Source organism: Glandiceps talaboti, chromosome 7 (assembly GCF_964340395.1).
Source record: "Glandiceps talaboti chromosome 7, keGlaTala1.1, whole genome shotgun sequence".
Classification (NCBI taxonomy): domain Eukaryota; kingdom Metazoa; phylum Hemichordata; class Enteropneusta; family Spengelidae; genus Glandiceps; species Glandiceps talaboti.
The window spans coordinates 792279-806551 of NC_135555.1; the positions used below are offsets into that span (position 1 = coordinate 792279).

Consider the following 14273-nt stretch of genomic DNA (forward strand, 5'->3'; position numbering starts at 1 on the left):
GTGCATGAAAATGGCTTCGTCTACAGAGCAGCAGAAGGGAATGTCAATATTCCTTGACGTAAGTACAGAGAAATTGCAGATTGGTTCTTTACATTAATTTAACATATACTAAAACTACAGTGTCAATAAAGATCTTCATTCAGTGTTATGTTGTACTCCCTGGTTTTAACCTCTTGTCAGTGAGTGGGTGGGCGAATAATAATACCGGGCTGCAAAGTTCCATCTTCCTATTTTCGAAAGTAAAAAAGGTATACCTTATTACTTTCGACCGTACGTTACCCCCCCCCCCCCCGGCCTCGGAAGCGTCACGCTTTATTGGTTAAGAGCCGAAAGCACAGAAACACTGAATGCAACTCAATCTTTGATGTGGTAGATATTACTGCTCATATTGACAAGTTTGTTGTCAAACTCAGGCACTAAACCTACCTGTATGTATAGTGGTATTTGTGGGTGTGGCTGGTAACGTAATTCTTCATTCTTCATCGTGTACTGTATCTACGCACAGAACTAATTTTTATGCCAGGCACATAAAAATAGCGGGAATGGCCACCAAAATTATGAAAAGATGCAAGATATGTTTCCTCCAATCATTAAAATAACATGTCATCAAACATGTGAACAAACACAAATATAATTATTGGATCATTTGTTTACAATAAATATCTTTTAAGGCTAATAGATATTATAATTGTCAAAAGAAGATAAAAACAAATAGTAACAGAACACTTATTTAAGTCATTGCTTCAAAGGTAATATTTTGTTGTATTTCTGGTTCTATTTTTTACAGGTCTTTCGTCGAGCAGATAAAAATGGTAAGCATCATGTCTATAGTCATCTTAATTTATGCAGCTGTCATATTTTTAAGCAAATTAGTCAGTATGGAACACTAGATTACAATAGCTTTTGCAGAAAATATTGTTTTATTTCTTTATGTAAAGATGAAAAATAGAAAAGACGACAAAACATTTTGTTTTTGTATTTCATGGCTTTTATTGACAACTTGGTGTAAGTATTACATGTAAGTTGTGACTCAGAACTTTCACAATTCTAAACAATTGTTGATACCAAATCAGGTTTCTTCATGGGTCTCTGTATGATGTTAAATATGAAGTTTTAATTAGATTGGCTTCTTCCTCAGATGACAATGCACTGTCTCTTGAAGAATTTAAATCCTTCTTTGCTGATGGTGTTCTGAATGTGGAAGAACTGGAAAAGTTATTTCATGACATTGATACTCATAACTCTAATAATATTGATACTGGAGAGCTATGCAGTGAGTATACATAACCATTTCATGACACTCATAACTTTAATAACATAAATACTGGAGAGCTATGCAGTGAGTATACATAACCATTTCATAACACTCATAACACTAATAACATAAATACTGGAGAGCTATGCAGTGAGTATACATAACCATTTCATAACACTCATAACTCTAATAACATAAATACTGGAGAGCTATGCAGTGAGTATACATAAACATTGCATGACATTCATAACTCTAATAACATAGATACTGGAGAGCTATGCAGTGAGTATACATAAACATTTCATGACATTCATAACTTTAATAACATAAATACTGGAGAGCTATGCAGTGAGTATACATAAACATTTCATGACACTCATAACTTTGATAACATAAATACTGGAGAGCTATGCAGTGAGTATACATAACCATTTCATGACACTCATAACTTTAATAACATAGATACTGGAGAGCTATGCAGTGAGTATACATAAACATTTCATGACACTCATAACTTTGATAACATAAATACTGGAGAGCTATGCAGTGAGTATACATAACCATTTCATGACATTCATAACACTAATAACATAGATACTGGAGAGCTATGCAGTGAGTATACATAACCATTTCATGACACTCATAACTTTAATAACATAAATACTGGAGAGCTATGCAGTGAGTATACATAAACATTTCATGACATTCATAACTTTGATAACATAAATACTGGAGAGCTATGCAGTGAGTATACATAAACATTTCATGACACTCATAACTTTAATAACATAGATACTGGAGAGCTATGCAGTGAGTATACATAAACATTTCATGACATTCATAACTCTAATAACATAGATACTGGAGAGCTATGCAGTGAGTATACATAAACATTTCATGACATTCATAACTTTAATAACATAGATACTGGAGAGCTATGCAGTGAGTATACATAAACATTTCATGACATTCATAACTCTAATAACATAAATACTGGAGAGCTATGCAGTGAGTATACATAAACATTTCATGACATTCATAACTTTAATAACATAGATACTGGAGAGCTATGCAGTGAGTATACATAAACATTTCATGACATTCATAACTCTAATAACATAAATACTGGAGAGCTATGCAGTGAGTATACATAAACATTTCATGACACTCATAACTTTAATAACATAGATACTGGAGAGCTATGCAGTGAGTATACATAAACATTTCATGACATTCATAACTCTAATAACATAAATACTGGAGAGCTATGCAGTGAGTATACATAAACATTTCATGACACTCATAACTTTAATAACATAGATACTGGAGAGCTATGCAGTGAGTATACATAAACATTTCATGACACTCATAACTTTAATAACATAGATACTGGAGAGCTATGCAGTGAGTATACATAAACATTTCATGACACTCATAACTTTAATAACATAGATACTGGAGAGCTATGCAGTGAGTATGCATAAACATTTCATGACATTCATAACTCTAATAACATAAATACTGGAGAGCTATGCAGTGAGTATACATAAACATTTCATGACACTCATAACTTTAATAACATAGATACTGGAGAGCTATGCAGTGAGTATACATAAACATTTCATGACATTCATAACTTTAATAACATAGATACTGGAGAGCTATGCAGTGAGTATACATAAACATTTCATGACACTCATAACTTTAATAACATAAATACTGGAGAGCTATGCAGTGAGTATACATAAACATTTCATGACACTCATAACTTTAATAACATAGATACTGGAGAGCTATGCAGTGAGTATACATAAACATTTCATGACATTCATAACTCTAATAACATAGATACTGGAGAGCTATGCAGTGAGTATACATAAACATTTCATGACATTCATAACTCTAATAACATAAATACTGGAGAGCTATGCAGTGAGTATACATAAACATTTCATGACACTCATAACTTTAATAACATAGATACTGGAGAGCTATGCAGTGAGTATACATAAACATTTCATGACACTCATAACTTTAATAACATAGATACTGGAGAGCTATGCAGTGAGTATACATAAACATTTCATGACATTCATAACTCTAATAACATAGATACTGGAGAGCTATGCAGTGAGTATACATAAACATTTCATGACATTCATAACTTTAATAACATAAATACTGGAGAGCTATGCAGTGAGTATACATAAACATTTCATGACACTCATAACTTTGATAACATAAATACTGGAGAGCTATGCAGTGAGTATACATAACCATTTCATGACACTCATAACTTTAATAACATAGATACTGGAGAGCTATGCAGTGAGTATACATAAACATTTCATGACACTCATAACTTTGATAACATAAATACTGGAGAGCTATGCAGTGAGTATACATAACCATTTCATGACATTCATAACACTAATAACATAGATACTGGAGAGCTATGCAGTGAGTATACATAACCATTTCATGACACTCATAACTTTAATAACATAAATACTGGAGAGCTATGCAGTGAGTATACATAAACATTTCATGACATTCATAACTTTGATAACATAAATACTGGAGAGCTATGCAGTGAGTATACATAAACATTTCATGACACTCATAACTTTAATAACATAGATACTGGAGAGCTATGCAGTGAGTATACATAAACATTTCATGACATTCATAACTTTAATAACATAGATACTGGAGAGCTATGCAGTGAGTATACATAAACATTTCATGACATTCATAACTCTAATAACATAAATACTGGAGAGCTATGCAGTGAGTATACATAAACATTTCATGACATTCATAACTCTAATAACATAGATACTGGAGAGCTATGCAGTGAGTATACATAAACATTTCATGACATTCATAACTTTAATAACATAGATACTGGAGAGCTATGCAGTGAGTATACATAAACATTTCATGACATTCATAACTTTAATAACATAGATACTGGAGAGCTATGCAGTGAGTATACATAAACATTTCATGACATTCATAACTCTAATAACATAAATACTGGAGAGCTATGCAGTGAGTATACATAAACATTTCATGACACTCATAACTTTAATAACATAGATACTGGAGAGCTATGCAGTGAGTATACATAAACATTTCATGACACTCATAACTTTAATAACATAGATACTGGAGAGCTATGCAGTGAGTATACATAAACATTTCATGACACTCATAACTTTAATAACATAAATACTGGAGAGCTATGCAGTGAGTATACATAAACATTTCATGACATTCATAACTCTAATAACATAAATACTGGAGAGCTATGCAGTGAGTATACATAAACATTTCATGACACTCATAACTTTAATAACATAGATACTGGAGAGCTATGCAGTGAGTATACATAAACATTTCATGACACTCATAACTTTAATAACATAGATACTGGAGAGCTATGCAGTGAGTATACATAAACATTTCATGACACTCATAACTTTAATAACATAGATACTGGAGAGCTATGCAGTGAGTATGCATAAACATTTCATGACATTCATAACTCTAATAACATAAATACTGGAGAGCTATGCAGTGAGTATACATAAACATTTCATGACACTCATAACTTTAATAACATAGATACTGGAGAGCTATGCAGTGAGTATACATAAACATTTCATGACATTCATAACTTTAATAACATAGATACTGGAGAGCTATGCAGTGAGTATACATAAACATTTCATGACACTCATAACTTTAATAACATAAATACTGGAGAGCTATGCAGTGAGTATACATAAACATTTCATGACACTCATAACTTTAATAACATAGATACTGGAGAGCTATGCAGTGAGTATACATAAACATTTCATGACATTCATAACTCTAATAACATAGATACTGGAGAGCTATGCAGTGAGTATACATAAACATTTCATGACATTCATAACTTTAATAACATAGATACTGGAGAGCTATGCAGTGAGTATACATAAACATTTCATGACATTCATAACTCTAATAACATAAATACTGGAGAGCTATGCAGTGAGTATACATAAACATTTCATGACATTCATAACACTAATAACATAAATACTGGAGAGCTATGCAGTGAGTATACATAAACATTTCATGACATTAATTGACATTCATAACTCCAATAACATAAATACTGGAGAGCTATGCAGTGAGTATACATAAACATTTCATGACATTCATAACTCTAATAACATAAATACTGGAGAGCTATGCAGTGAGTATACATAACCATTTCATGACACTCATAACTTTAATAACATAGATACTGGAGAGCTATGCAGTGAGTATACATAAACATTTCATGACATTCATAACTTTAATAACATAGATACTGGAGAGCTATGCAGTGAGTATACATAAACATTTCATGACACTCATAACTTTAATAACATAGATACTGGAGAGCTATGCAGTGAGTATACATAAACATTTCATGACACTCATAACTTTAATAACATAGATACTGGAGAGCTATGCAGTGAGTATGCATAAACATTTCATGACATTCATAACTTTAATAACATAGATACTGGAGAGCTATGCAGTGAGTATACATAAACATTTCATGACACTCATAACTTTAATAACATAGATACTGGAGAGCTATGCAGTGAGTATACATAAACATTTCATGACATTCATAACTCTAATAACATAAATACTGGAGAGCTATGCAGTGAGTATACATAAACATTTCATGACACTCATAACTTTAATAACATAAATACTGGAGAGCTATGCAGTGAGTATACATAAACATTTCATGACACTCATAACTTTAATAACATAGATACTGGAGAGCTATGCAGTGAGTATACATAACCATTTCATGACATTCATAACTCTAATAACATAGATACTGGAGAGCTATGCAGTGAGTATACATAAACATTTCATGACATTCATAACTTTAATAACATAGATACTGGAGAGCTATGCAGTGAGTATACATAAACATTTCATGACATTCATAACTCTAATAACATAAATACTGGAGAGCTATGCAGTGAGTATGCATAAACATTTCATGACATTCATAACATAGATTCTGGAGTGCTATGCAGTGAGTTAATATAGATAAAGTGGGATTTCCTTCATCAATTAGCTTTCCACATGTTGTCAAATATAGCACAGAACTTCAAGGTGTAATTAAATAAGTTTATTGTCCATAGTGTGTACATTGAAAATTGCTTTAAGTCATGCAGATCAAAAGAGATGACATATACAATGATCAAAACAACAACAATAACAACAACAACGACGATGGCGATGATGGCAACGACGATAATGATGACGACGAAGACTTCTACTACCACCACCACCACCACCACTACCACTACTACTACTACTACCACTACTACTACTACCACCACCACCACTACTACTATACTACTACTACCACCACCACCACCACCATCATCACCACCACTACTACTACTACTACAAGGATAAAAGGAAATAAAGAAATTAACACAATGACAGGCTAAAATTACTGATTATGAGTCAAAATGTTCCAAATCACTATTATTTTTCTAATGAATTATGTTTGAGGAGGGTATATTGTTCCCAATATTTTTTCTTCTTTCAGCCAGAAAGTACTCAATACTCGTCATGACCTAAGGTTTGTCAATACTCGTCTAGCAACTTGTAGTGACAAGGTCCCACAGGTCACTCATAGTTTCCTTGGCTGAATGAAGAAAAATATTGGGAATAATATCTAATTGTCCATTCCCCATGACTTTGTTTTTATCCACAGCTTATTTCTCTAAACACTTGGGACCATTTCAAGAGATCTTTGCAGCATTAGAAGATTTGTCTCATTCTGTTACCAATGCCTTGCAAGTCACTGCCAAGGTTAATATATCAAATTATATGCATCAAAATTTATTGTTTACAGTACATTTTATTTTTAGCTTTTATATTAACCATGTGATCAAGTATGACTATCAGTATTGAAATGTTTGATATCAAAACACATTGTTAAGCTTGCAAGAAGTATTAACACAAAGATTATGATGTAGAACATGCATTTGTATTATGTAGGCCACAAATTTGTATGATGTAGGACACAATGATGTAGAACACACATTTGTATTTTGTAGGACACAATGATGTAGAACACAAATTTGTATGATGTAGGACACGGTGATGTAGAACACAAATTTGTATGATGTAGGACACAATGATGTAGAACACAAATTTGTATGATGTAGGACACAATGATGTAGAACACAAATTTGTATGATGTAGGACACGGTGATGTAGAACACAAATTTGTATGATGTAGGACACAATGATGTAGAACACAAATTTGTATGATGTAGGACACAAAAATGTAGAACACAAATTTGTAGGATGTAGGACACAATATGTTGTGTAATGTGATCAGAAGGATTTATAATTTAGCATTTACTAACATATAAACTATAAAATATAACATATAACATATAAAATGCATCTAAATGATGTCACAGTACTACAACATGTTATACCTGCATGTAGAGGAGGTATGACAGTAAAATTCAAAACTCAAGTCAACAGTAACACATTCTTTTTCTCTTTACATAATTATGTAACAATGAAGTAGATTAACTGTACATAATTACCCAGACAAAACAAAGTAGTTTACAGTCTGTTGTGTTCAATGGTCAACTTACTGTTTTTGAAGAACAAGAACAGCACGTTGGTTGACTTTTGACCTTGTGGTCACACCTAACATATTATACTGGTTCTATCATTCATTTGTATAGGATTACCCGGAAGCTTCTTTTTATGAACAATTTACAACAAGGTTTCTCCTGAAAGAGGTTTTGAATCAAGTCCAGGCTTTACAGTTTCCAGTTGATTCAGCATCAGATCATATGGAACAAGAAGCTTTAAAGGACAGGTAGAGATAACCACATTGTGTAGTAGTACATTTCTAGAGACTCGTTTGATAGGAGTAAGTTGATGGATGTTACAGCTTGTCTGAATACTGATCAACTTCTCTGTAAAGAATATTTAAAATAATCACATGAGAATATTGATTTTCATATAGTGCTTTCCCACACTGTGCTCCAAGGGCTTTATAATCATTATCATCCATGGCATGGACCTATAATAGCACAATGGCCCTTTACACATCCCCTGGGAGCAAACAATCCATGGCAGCCTGTATAGGCACATGGGAGTAAAGTATACACATAGCAACTTCTGTCCTACTAGATCCCCAATTGTATAGCTAGTTTGACTGGGCCAGAATCATGGTTCAAATATTGCCAAAGTACTTTTTTAGCCATTCCAAAATAAATGACAGCGGTGACACTCTAACCAGCAACCTGCAGACTCTGAGCCAGTCACTGTAACTATTAGACCATTATGACATCAGATAGATTACAGTAAATAATACATGTAACCATGACATGTGTTTGTGTGTGATCTTACCAATCAGACCAGAGCAACCACAGGTAGAATTAGTTCAGACAGGTCCTTCTGCTACAGCAGGTTGGATTAAAAGAAGAGCTAAGCAGCAGCAGTATGCTACTCAAACCAGTCTACCATATGAAGGTATGAAGTACAACGTTTGTCTGACTATAGTACTGTCAAAACAAGTTAAATGATAACTAACTGTTTTTCTTTTGAGTCAATATATATAGTAAGGGGTAGAGAAATATCAAATGTTTGTTGATTACAAGGAATTGCCGTGTGTCCATTGTGTGTCAAATTGACTTATTGAAGGCACACTAGAACCATGTTGTATTCAAAATGTGTAAATCAACTATATCACTTTCATAGTTTTTATCACAGTGCAGGACACTTTTCACCCACAAATAAATATGCAGACCGATCTGCGTAAAATCTGATGTAGGAATGTGGCTTGATTCCTTTATTTACCACTGTTTCCTTTGTATATTGTGGTATTTGTTATTGGGTTTTGTTATTTTGAGAGTGAACACTGTCTTCGTAGTTGATGGAGTCACACCATATTACTCGGTAACATCAGATTGATACACAGAAATTACACACTTGTGATCATTCGATCATAGTTTTAATCCTCTTTTGCAAGAAACCATCAATAGTAGATTTATCCCAGATTTACCCAAAGTGAGTGTGGGTAGACAGTTGATAGACTTGAGAAACTTTGTTTTTTTTCTATAGGTATTGGAGGACTATCTGTACAAGTAGACAGATTACAATCTCTGATAAATCAACTTGAAAATAAAGTAACAATAGACCCTGTGGATGAAGAGATTGTTGAAGAAAATGATGATAATACTGTAAGTATTAATGACCTCTTACTATTTTCTACCTTTAATTAGTCTAGAATCCAGTAATGTGGGTAATTTGTTCTCCCTTTCCCTCTACCACACCTGGCATTTCACTATAACATAGGCATGTCATGTGGGTATTTTGTTCTCACTTTTCCTCTACCACACCTGGCATTTCACTATAACATAGGCATGTCATGTGAATTCTTTTCATTTATCAAATGCTTTTGTTCACTCTCTTTCAGGTTGTGTTGGTTTGTCGTAAGTTAACAGTGGATGAGAGCCAAGATAAAGCATTTAGGAACAGTCTGAGGACATACATTGAAGCCCTTGCCAAAGTAGATGGATGCATGAAGTAAGGAGAATTCTACAAAATAGTCTTTCACTTTGCAAAATGAATTATGGAAAATTTGATGTCTAATAAGCAATTGCAGATATTCAGTCAAGGTCTTTTTGATACATTGCACTGTACAATATCTTACCCACAACTCTCTCTGATTGGTATGCTTGGAGGTTCCTTATTTTATAACTTTTTCAATAATCCATACTTATTTTAGTATAGTAATTAAGTTTAATTAATATGTAGCAAAAGAACGCTTAGGAATCAAAAATAAAGTTCTAAATTTTGTATAAAAATGAACTAACAACTAAATTAAGCATGTGCTGTGAATAAAACACTTTTCACTGTCAAAGTGTCAATAACTTGGGTAGTCAGTGTGTATGATGAGTTTTAGTATGTAAATTTCTTTTGTCATACCTATTCAAATAAATCTATTCTTTGGCAAAGTCATAACAGGTGCATATATTTTCCTTAGTTTTGTCGCAAATATTCTGCATGTCTTTTAAGAAAATCTGCTCACAAATTCCTAAAATTGCTACTCCTTCTACAATAAATCACTGATACCAGAATCGATGAAAATGGGTATTCAGAAACTCACCAGTGGCAATTTTACGCTTGCCAAATGGAAAAAATGTTTTTACAAAACCCTATACACTGGTGAGATTTGTCTGACTTGAAGGAGATGATGGCCAACACTACAAATCAGAGAGAGTTGTGGGTAAAATGTTGTACAGTGCATTGCTCAGCAATTTTGTGACCATAGTATATGAATTGATGTATGTAAATGTAACAATTCTTGTATTTTTGCAATAAATGAATACAAAACATAAACACATGTATTTCAGCTGCTCCATCAAGGACTCAGCAACAGCGTAATTTAAGAAGATAAAAATGGACAAAGAGAAAACTAGGCCCACATTAACAATTCTTGGTATAATATTTTTAGTACACATAGAATTGTAACAATGTATTTCTTCTTTCAGTATTAGCGTACGTTCCTACAATGGTACCAGTAACTTTGTTCTCTATGAAATCTATGATTCCAATGAATCTTGGAAAAGGTAGGTTTTACAAGAGTTCAGAAGAATTAGAATAGTTTAGAAACATATTCACACACATCGTCAGAAACCACAACCTCTTTTACAGCACCATCCAAGACACACCATCAAGATGTTTCATCTTGATATTTTACAGTATCGAAGAAGAAATATGAGCTCTGGTTTGCAGGAATGCATAGTCATAAAATCAACCAAACTAACAAATTGATGGTTGCAATGTAGTCTTTAAAAGATGTTGTTTGCATTTTAGTCTGAAAGATCCAGGTGTTGTTTCTACTTGTATCGTCCCCTCTATAGTGAATAGTTATATAACAGAACCAACAACTGAACATTTCAGATTATCCATATTTATGTACAAATGGAACAGGAACATTTAAATACATATAATACAATGATGAATAATAATTTCTACTTCCTTCAAAATATTTTAAATTTGGAAATTAAATTCCAACTTCTGACTGACACCTTATTAGATTATCAGATGTGTATGACTATAGATAGATGTCATATGTTTCACTCACTGACACCTTATCAGATTATCAGATGTGTATTACTATAGGTAGATATCACATGTTTTACTCAGATACATTTGAATAAAACATTTGTAGATTAAATATTTGAAGCTTGACTAAATAATTTTCTTAGGTTACCTGTATAAACTGTTTTCCAAACCCTGATAAACTATCAATTGCAGCGACAAAGAACACTATATTATTTCCTTCGAAATAATTGAATTAATAACTTGATAAAATGATACATTTTATGGTTCTATAGAAAACATCCTGTAAATTAGTAAGCTGTTGAATTTTATTTTGTTTGTTTATTTATTTATTTATTGCATCCTTTTTGTATCATGGACTCACTAAGATTGTTCGGAGCAGTACTTACAAAAAATTAAAATACATACACTATGACAAAGTATGAGTAAAACCATATACAGGAACAAACAAAACAAACCAAAGTGAGCTAAGAAGATTGATAAAACGAAAATAAAACAAAAAATACGCTTGATAATGAGTTTGGACCCCTTAATCTAGACTCACTCTCACTTCACCATCTTTGCCAAATTCAGAGAATCCAAAGGACTGAGAGTGAGTCTACCATTAATCTGACAACAAAATAGTTCATATTTTCATAAATTCTGTATATTTCAGTCACATGTCAAGTGGAATTTCTAAAACATTCCAGCATAACAACATAGATCACTTGGACAGACCAGAAACACTCACCACTATGAACATTCCAGGTGAGTCTTAATAGGTTGATATTTTACTAATTTTAATTTCTCAAATTAAACCTAATCAAGTAGAATGAGAATGTCAAGTTGACCAACACGGGGGTTGACTTCTATCCTAATTTTGGGCTGTCCCCAAAATTGCATTGTTCTGTTTTGGGCTGGGCAGGGTGGGGCTGGGAGGAGTGGGGCTGGGCTGGGCTGGACTGGGCTATGCTATGAGGTGAATTGTCTCCATCCACTACTGATCTAGCTCTCTGTCAAACTTCAAAGTTTTCCAGTGTTGTCTGTCTTTTGCACATCTTTGCTATGTTGCTCGAGTTCTCCCTTTGATTTTATCTCTCCATCATCTGTATGGTCTTCCAGCTTATCGTCAGCCATATCTTGGTTGCCATCCAATAAATCTGATTGTCCATCTATTATCAGACAATTTGTCCTACCCCATCTCCATTTCATAGTGTCCTCTTCCATGATATAATCACTAGACATTATACAAAAGTGAAGAAAAACAATAATTGACATGAAATATTATAAACATAGTCACAGGAGTCATTTCCTTCATCACCTCTACTAAGATGTTATGTAGTCTCTATTGGAAGAATGGGGAGGAGTAAAGTAATGCACTAATACTTATAACATTTATTCACCAATATATAAATATTAACCTTAAATTAGATACAATTACAGGATACATGGCAAAGGGATCAAGAAATAGCAAAGCTGGCCAAGCTTGTATCCCTAGTAATATGTATGGGATGTATATGGACAAAGGGTTACACTTGAAACAGTTGAATGTACAAATGGAACTCATAACCTTCAATCTCACCCAATATGAAAAAGCTATAGCAAGGACTATTGGTTTCAACATGCTTTCATCACATTTATATGTTAACATCAAATAAATTTCTCTTGTTTTGTTTTTTTCAGCCAAGTGGCTTGAAGAGAAGTAGTGAAGTGGACAGGGCTGAAGATCAGTGCATTGAATAGAAACAGCAACCATTAATCATTGTAGATTGATAATATTGATTGAATATTTTAACCCTACATGTCCTTTTTTTAATAAACCTATGTTATTACACTCTAAAGGTATAGGGTTAATTATGAATATGTCTTTGGAAACTCATGTACATGCCTGAAATTGACTAAATATTTGCCATATGTTTGAATTGCTTGCCGACATTGATCATACCTCAAACTGTATGTGTACTGCAGTAATCTAAGCACTGTAGTCTAATTAATGAATGAGATTATAATATCCAACATTTATGTATTTTGATTATTGATTCATTGATCTATGATTTTGATATCTGATGTACATTACATAGCATGCAATCTGGAAAGTAAGTTTTGCAATGTAGAATAGAGTCAGTCATTGTTATTTTTTTATATAAAGAATTCTTTATTTGACAATGCTAGGACATTTTTCCAATTTCACTTTCTTTCAGTAAGATAATATAGACTTCAACAAAAACTCTTTCTTCTTCTTTACCTTAATATTTTCTATACTATTTAAAGAGATACACTGTTTATACAAAAAAAGGAAACAAAATATCAAATAGTTGAGATTGTATTATACACCAACAATGTGCAACACATAAATTAAACATGCTCTAACCAACGTATTTGTCAGCTTGGTAGATCAAATGAATTGTGAATTGATCATAGCGCCTAGAGGTCAACTATTGAAGACTGTCGATCAGGACAAAGATTAAACAATATTCTTACTATGTTACATGTAAACTACTCAACCTTTGTAATTCATAACAACTTTCTGTTTATACCATAGAAGATATTGAAGTATGACTTTTCATACTCATACAGCATTTGTTAATGTTTGAAGTTTATTTTCTACAATTAAGTATTGTTTCATTATTTTTTTTATACCTTACCAATACCATCAAAGTATGGTAAACTCAAGGAAGTCTGAACTTTTGTATTTGTAATTTGTATTTTGCCAAGAATATTTCAGTTGTCATTTCTATATTTGATAATGTCATTATCATGTTTTGTACTTTTCTGTTTCAAATTCTCCGCAAGGGGTTATTACTTCTGCCAGCATATTTAATATATACCTCTTTTAGTTTGGGCAGCTAGTATTCTT

General features: G+C 32.7%; 1 protein-coding gene across 1 annotated transcript; it reads left to right on the forward strand.

Moving 5' to 3' along the window:
- The first annotated feature begins 10 nt into the window (after positions 1–10).
- LOC144438152 (N-terminal EF-hand calcium-binding protein 1-like) lies at positions 11–14253 on the forward strand. The gene is made up of 11 exons (XM_078127183.1): positions 11–58; positions 788–812; positions 1139–1273; positions 7050–7147; positions 8044–8180; positions 8724–8839; positions 9431–9549; positions 9786–9895; positions 10864–10941; positions 12093–12184; positions 13100–14253. The coding sequence occupies exons 1-11, from the start codon at positions 11–13 to the stop codon at positions 13120–13122; spliced, it is 981 nt and encodes a 326-aa protein (XP_077983309.1). The 3' UTR covers positions 13123–14253.
- Positions 14254–14273: the final 20 nt, after the last annotated feature.

Bases quoted from the DNA above. Each gene is read 5' to 3' on its own strand.
- LOC144438152 (XM_078127183.1), top strand. From the start codon at position 11: ATGGCTTCGTCTACAGAGCAGCAGAAGGGAATGTCAATATTCCTTGAC. The intron at 7,148-8,043 runs GTTAATATATCA...TCATTTGTATAG, and splicing joins CCTTGCAAGTCACTGCCAAG to GATTACCCGGAAGCTTCTTT. The intron at 10,942-12,092 runs GTAGGTTTTACA...TGTATATTTCAG, and splicing joins TCCAATGAATCTTGGAAAAG to TCACATGTCAAGTGGAATTT.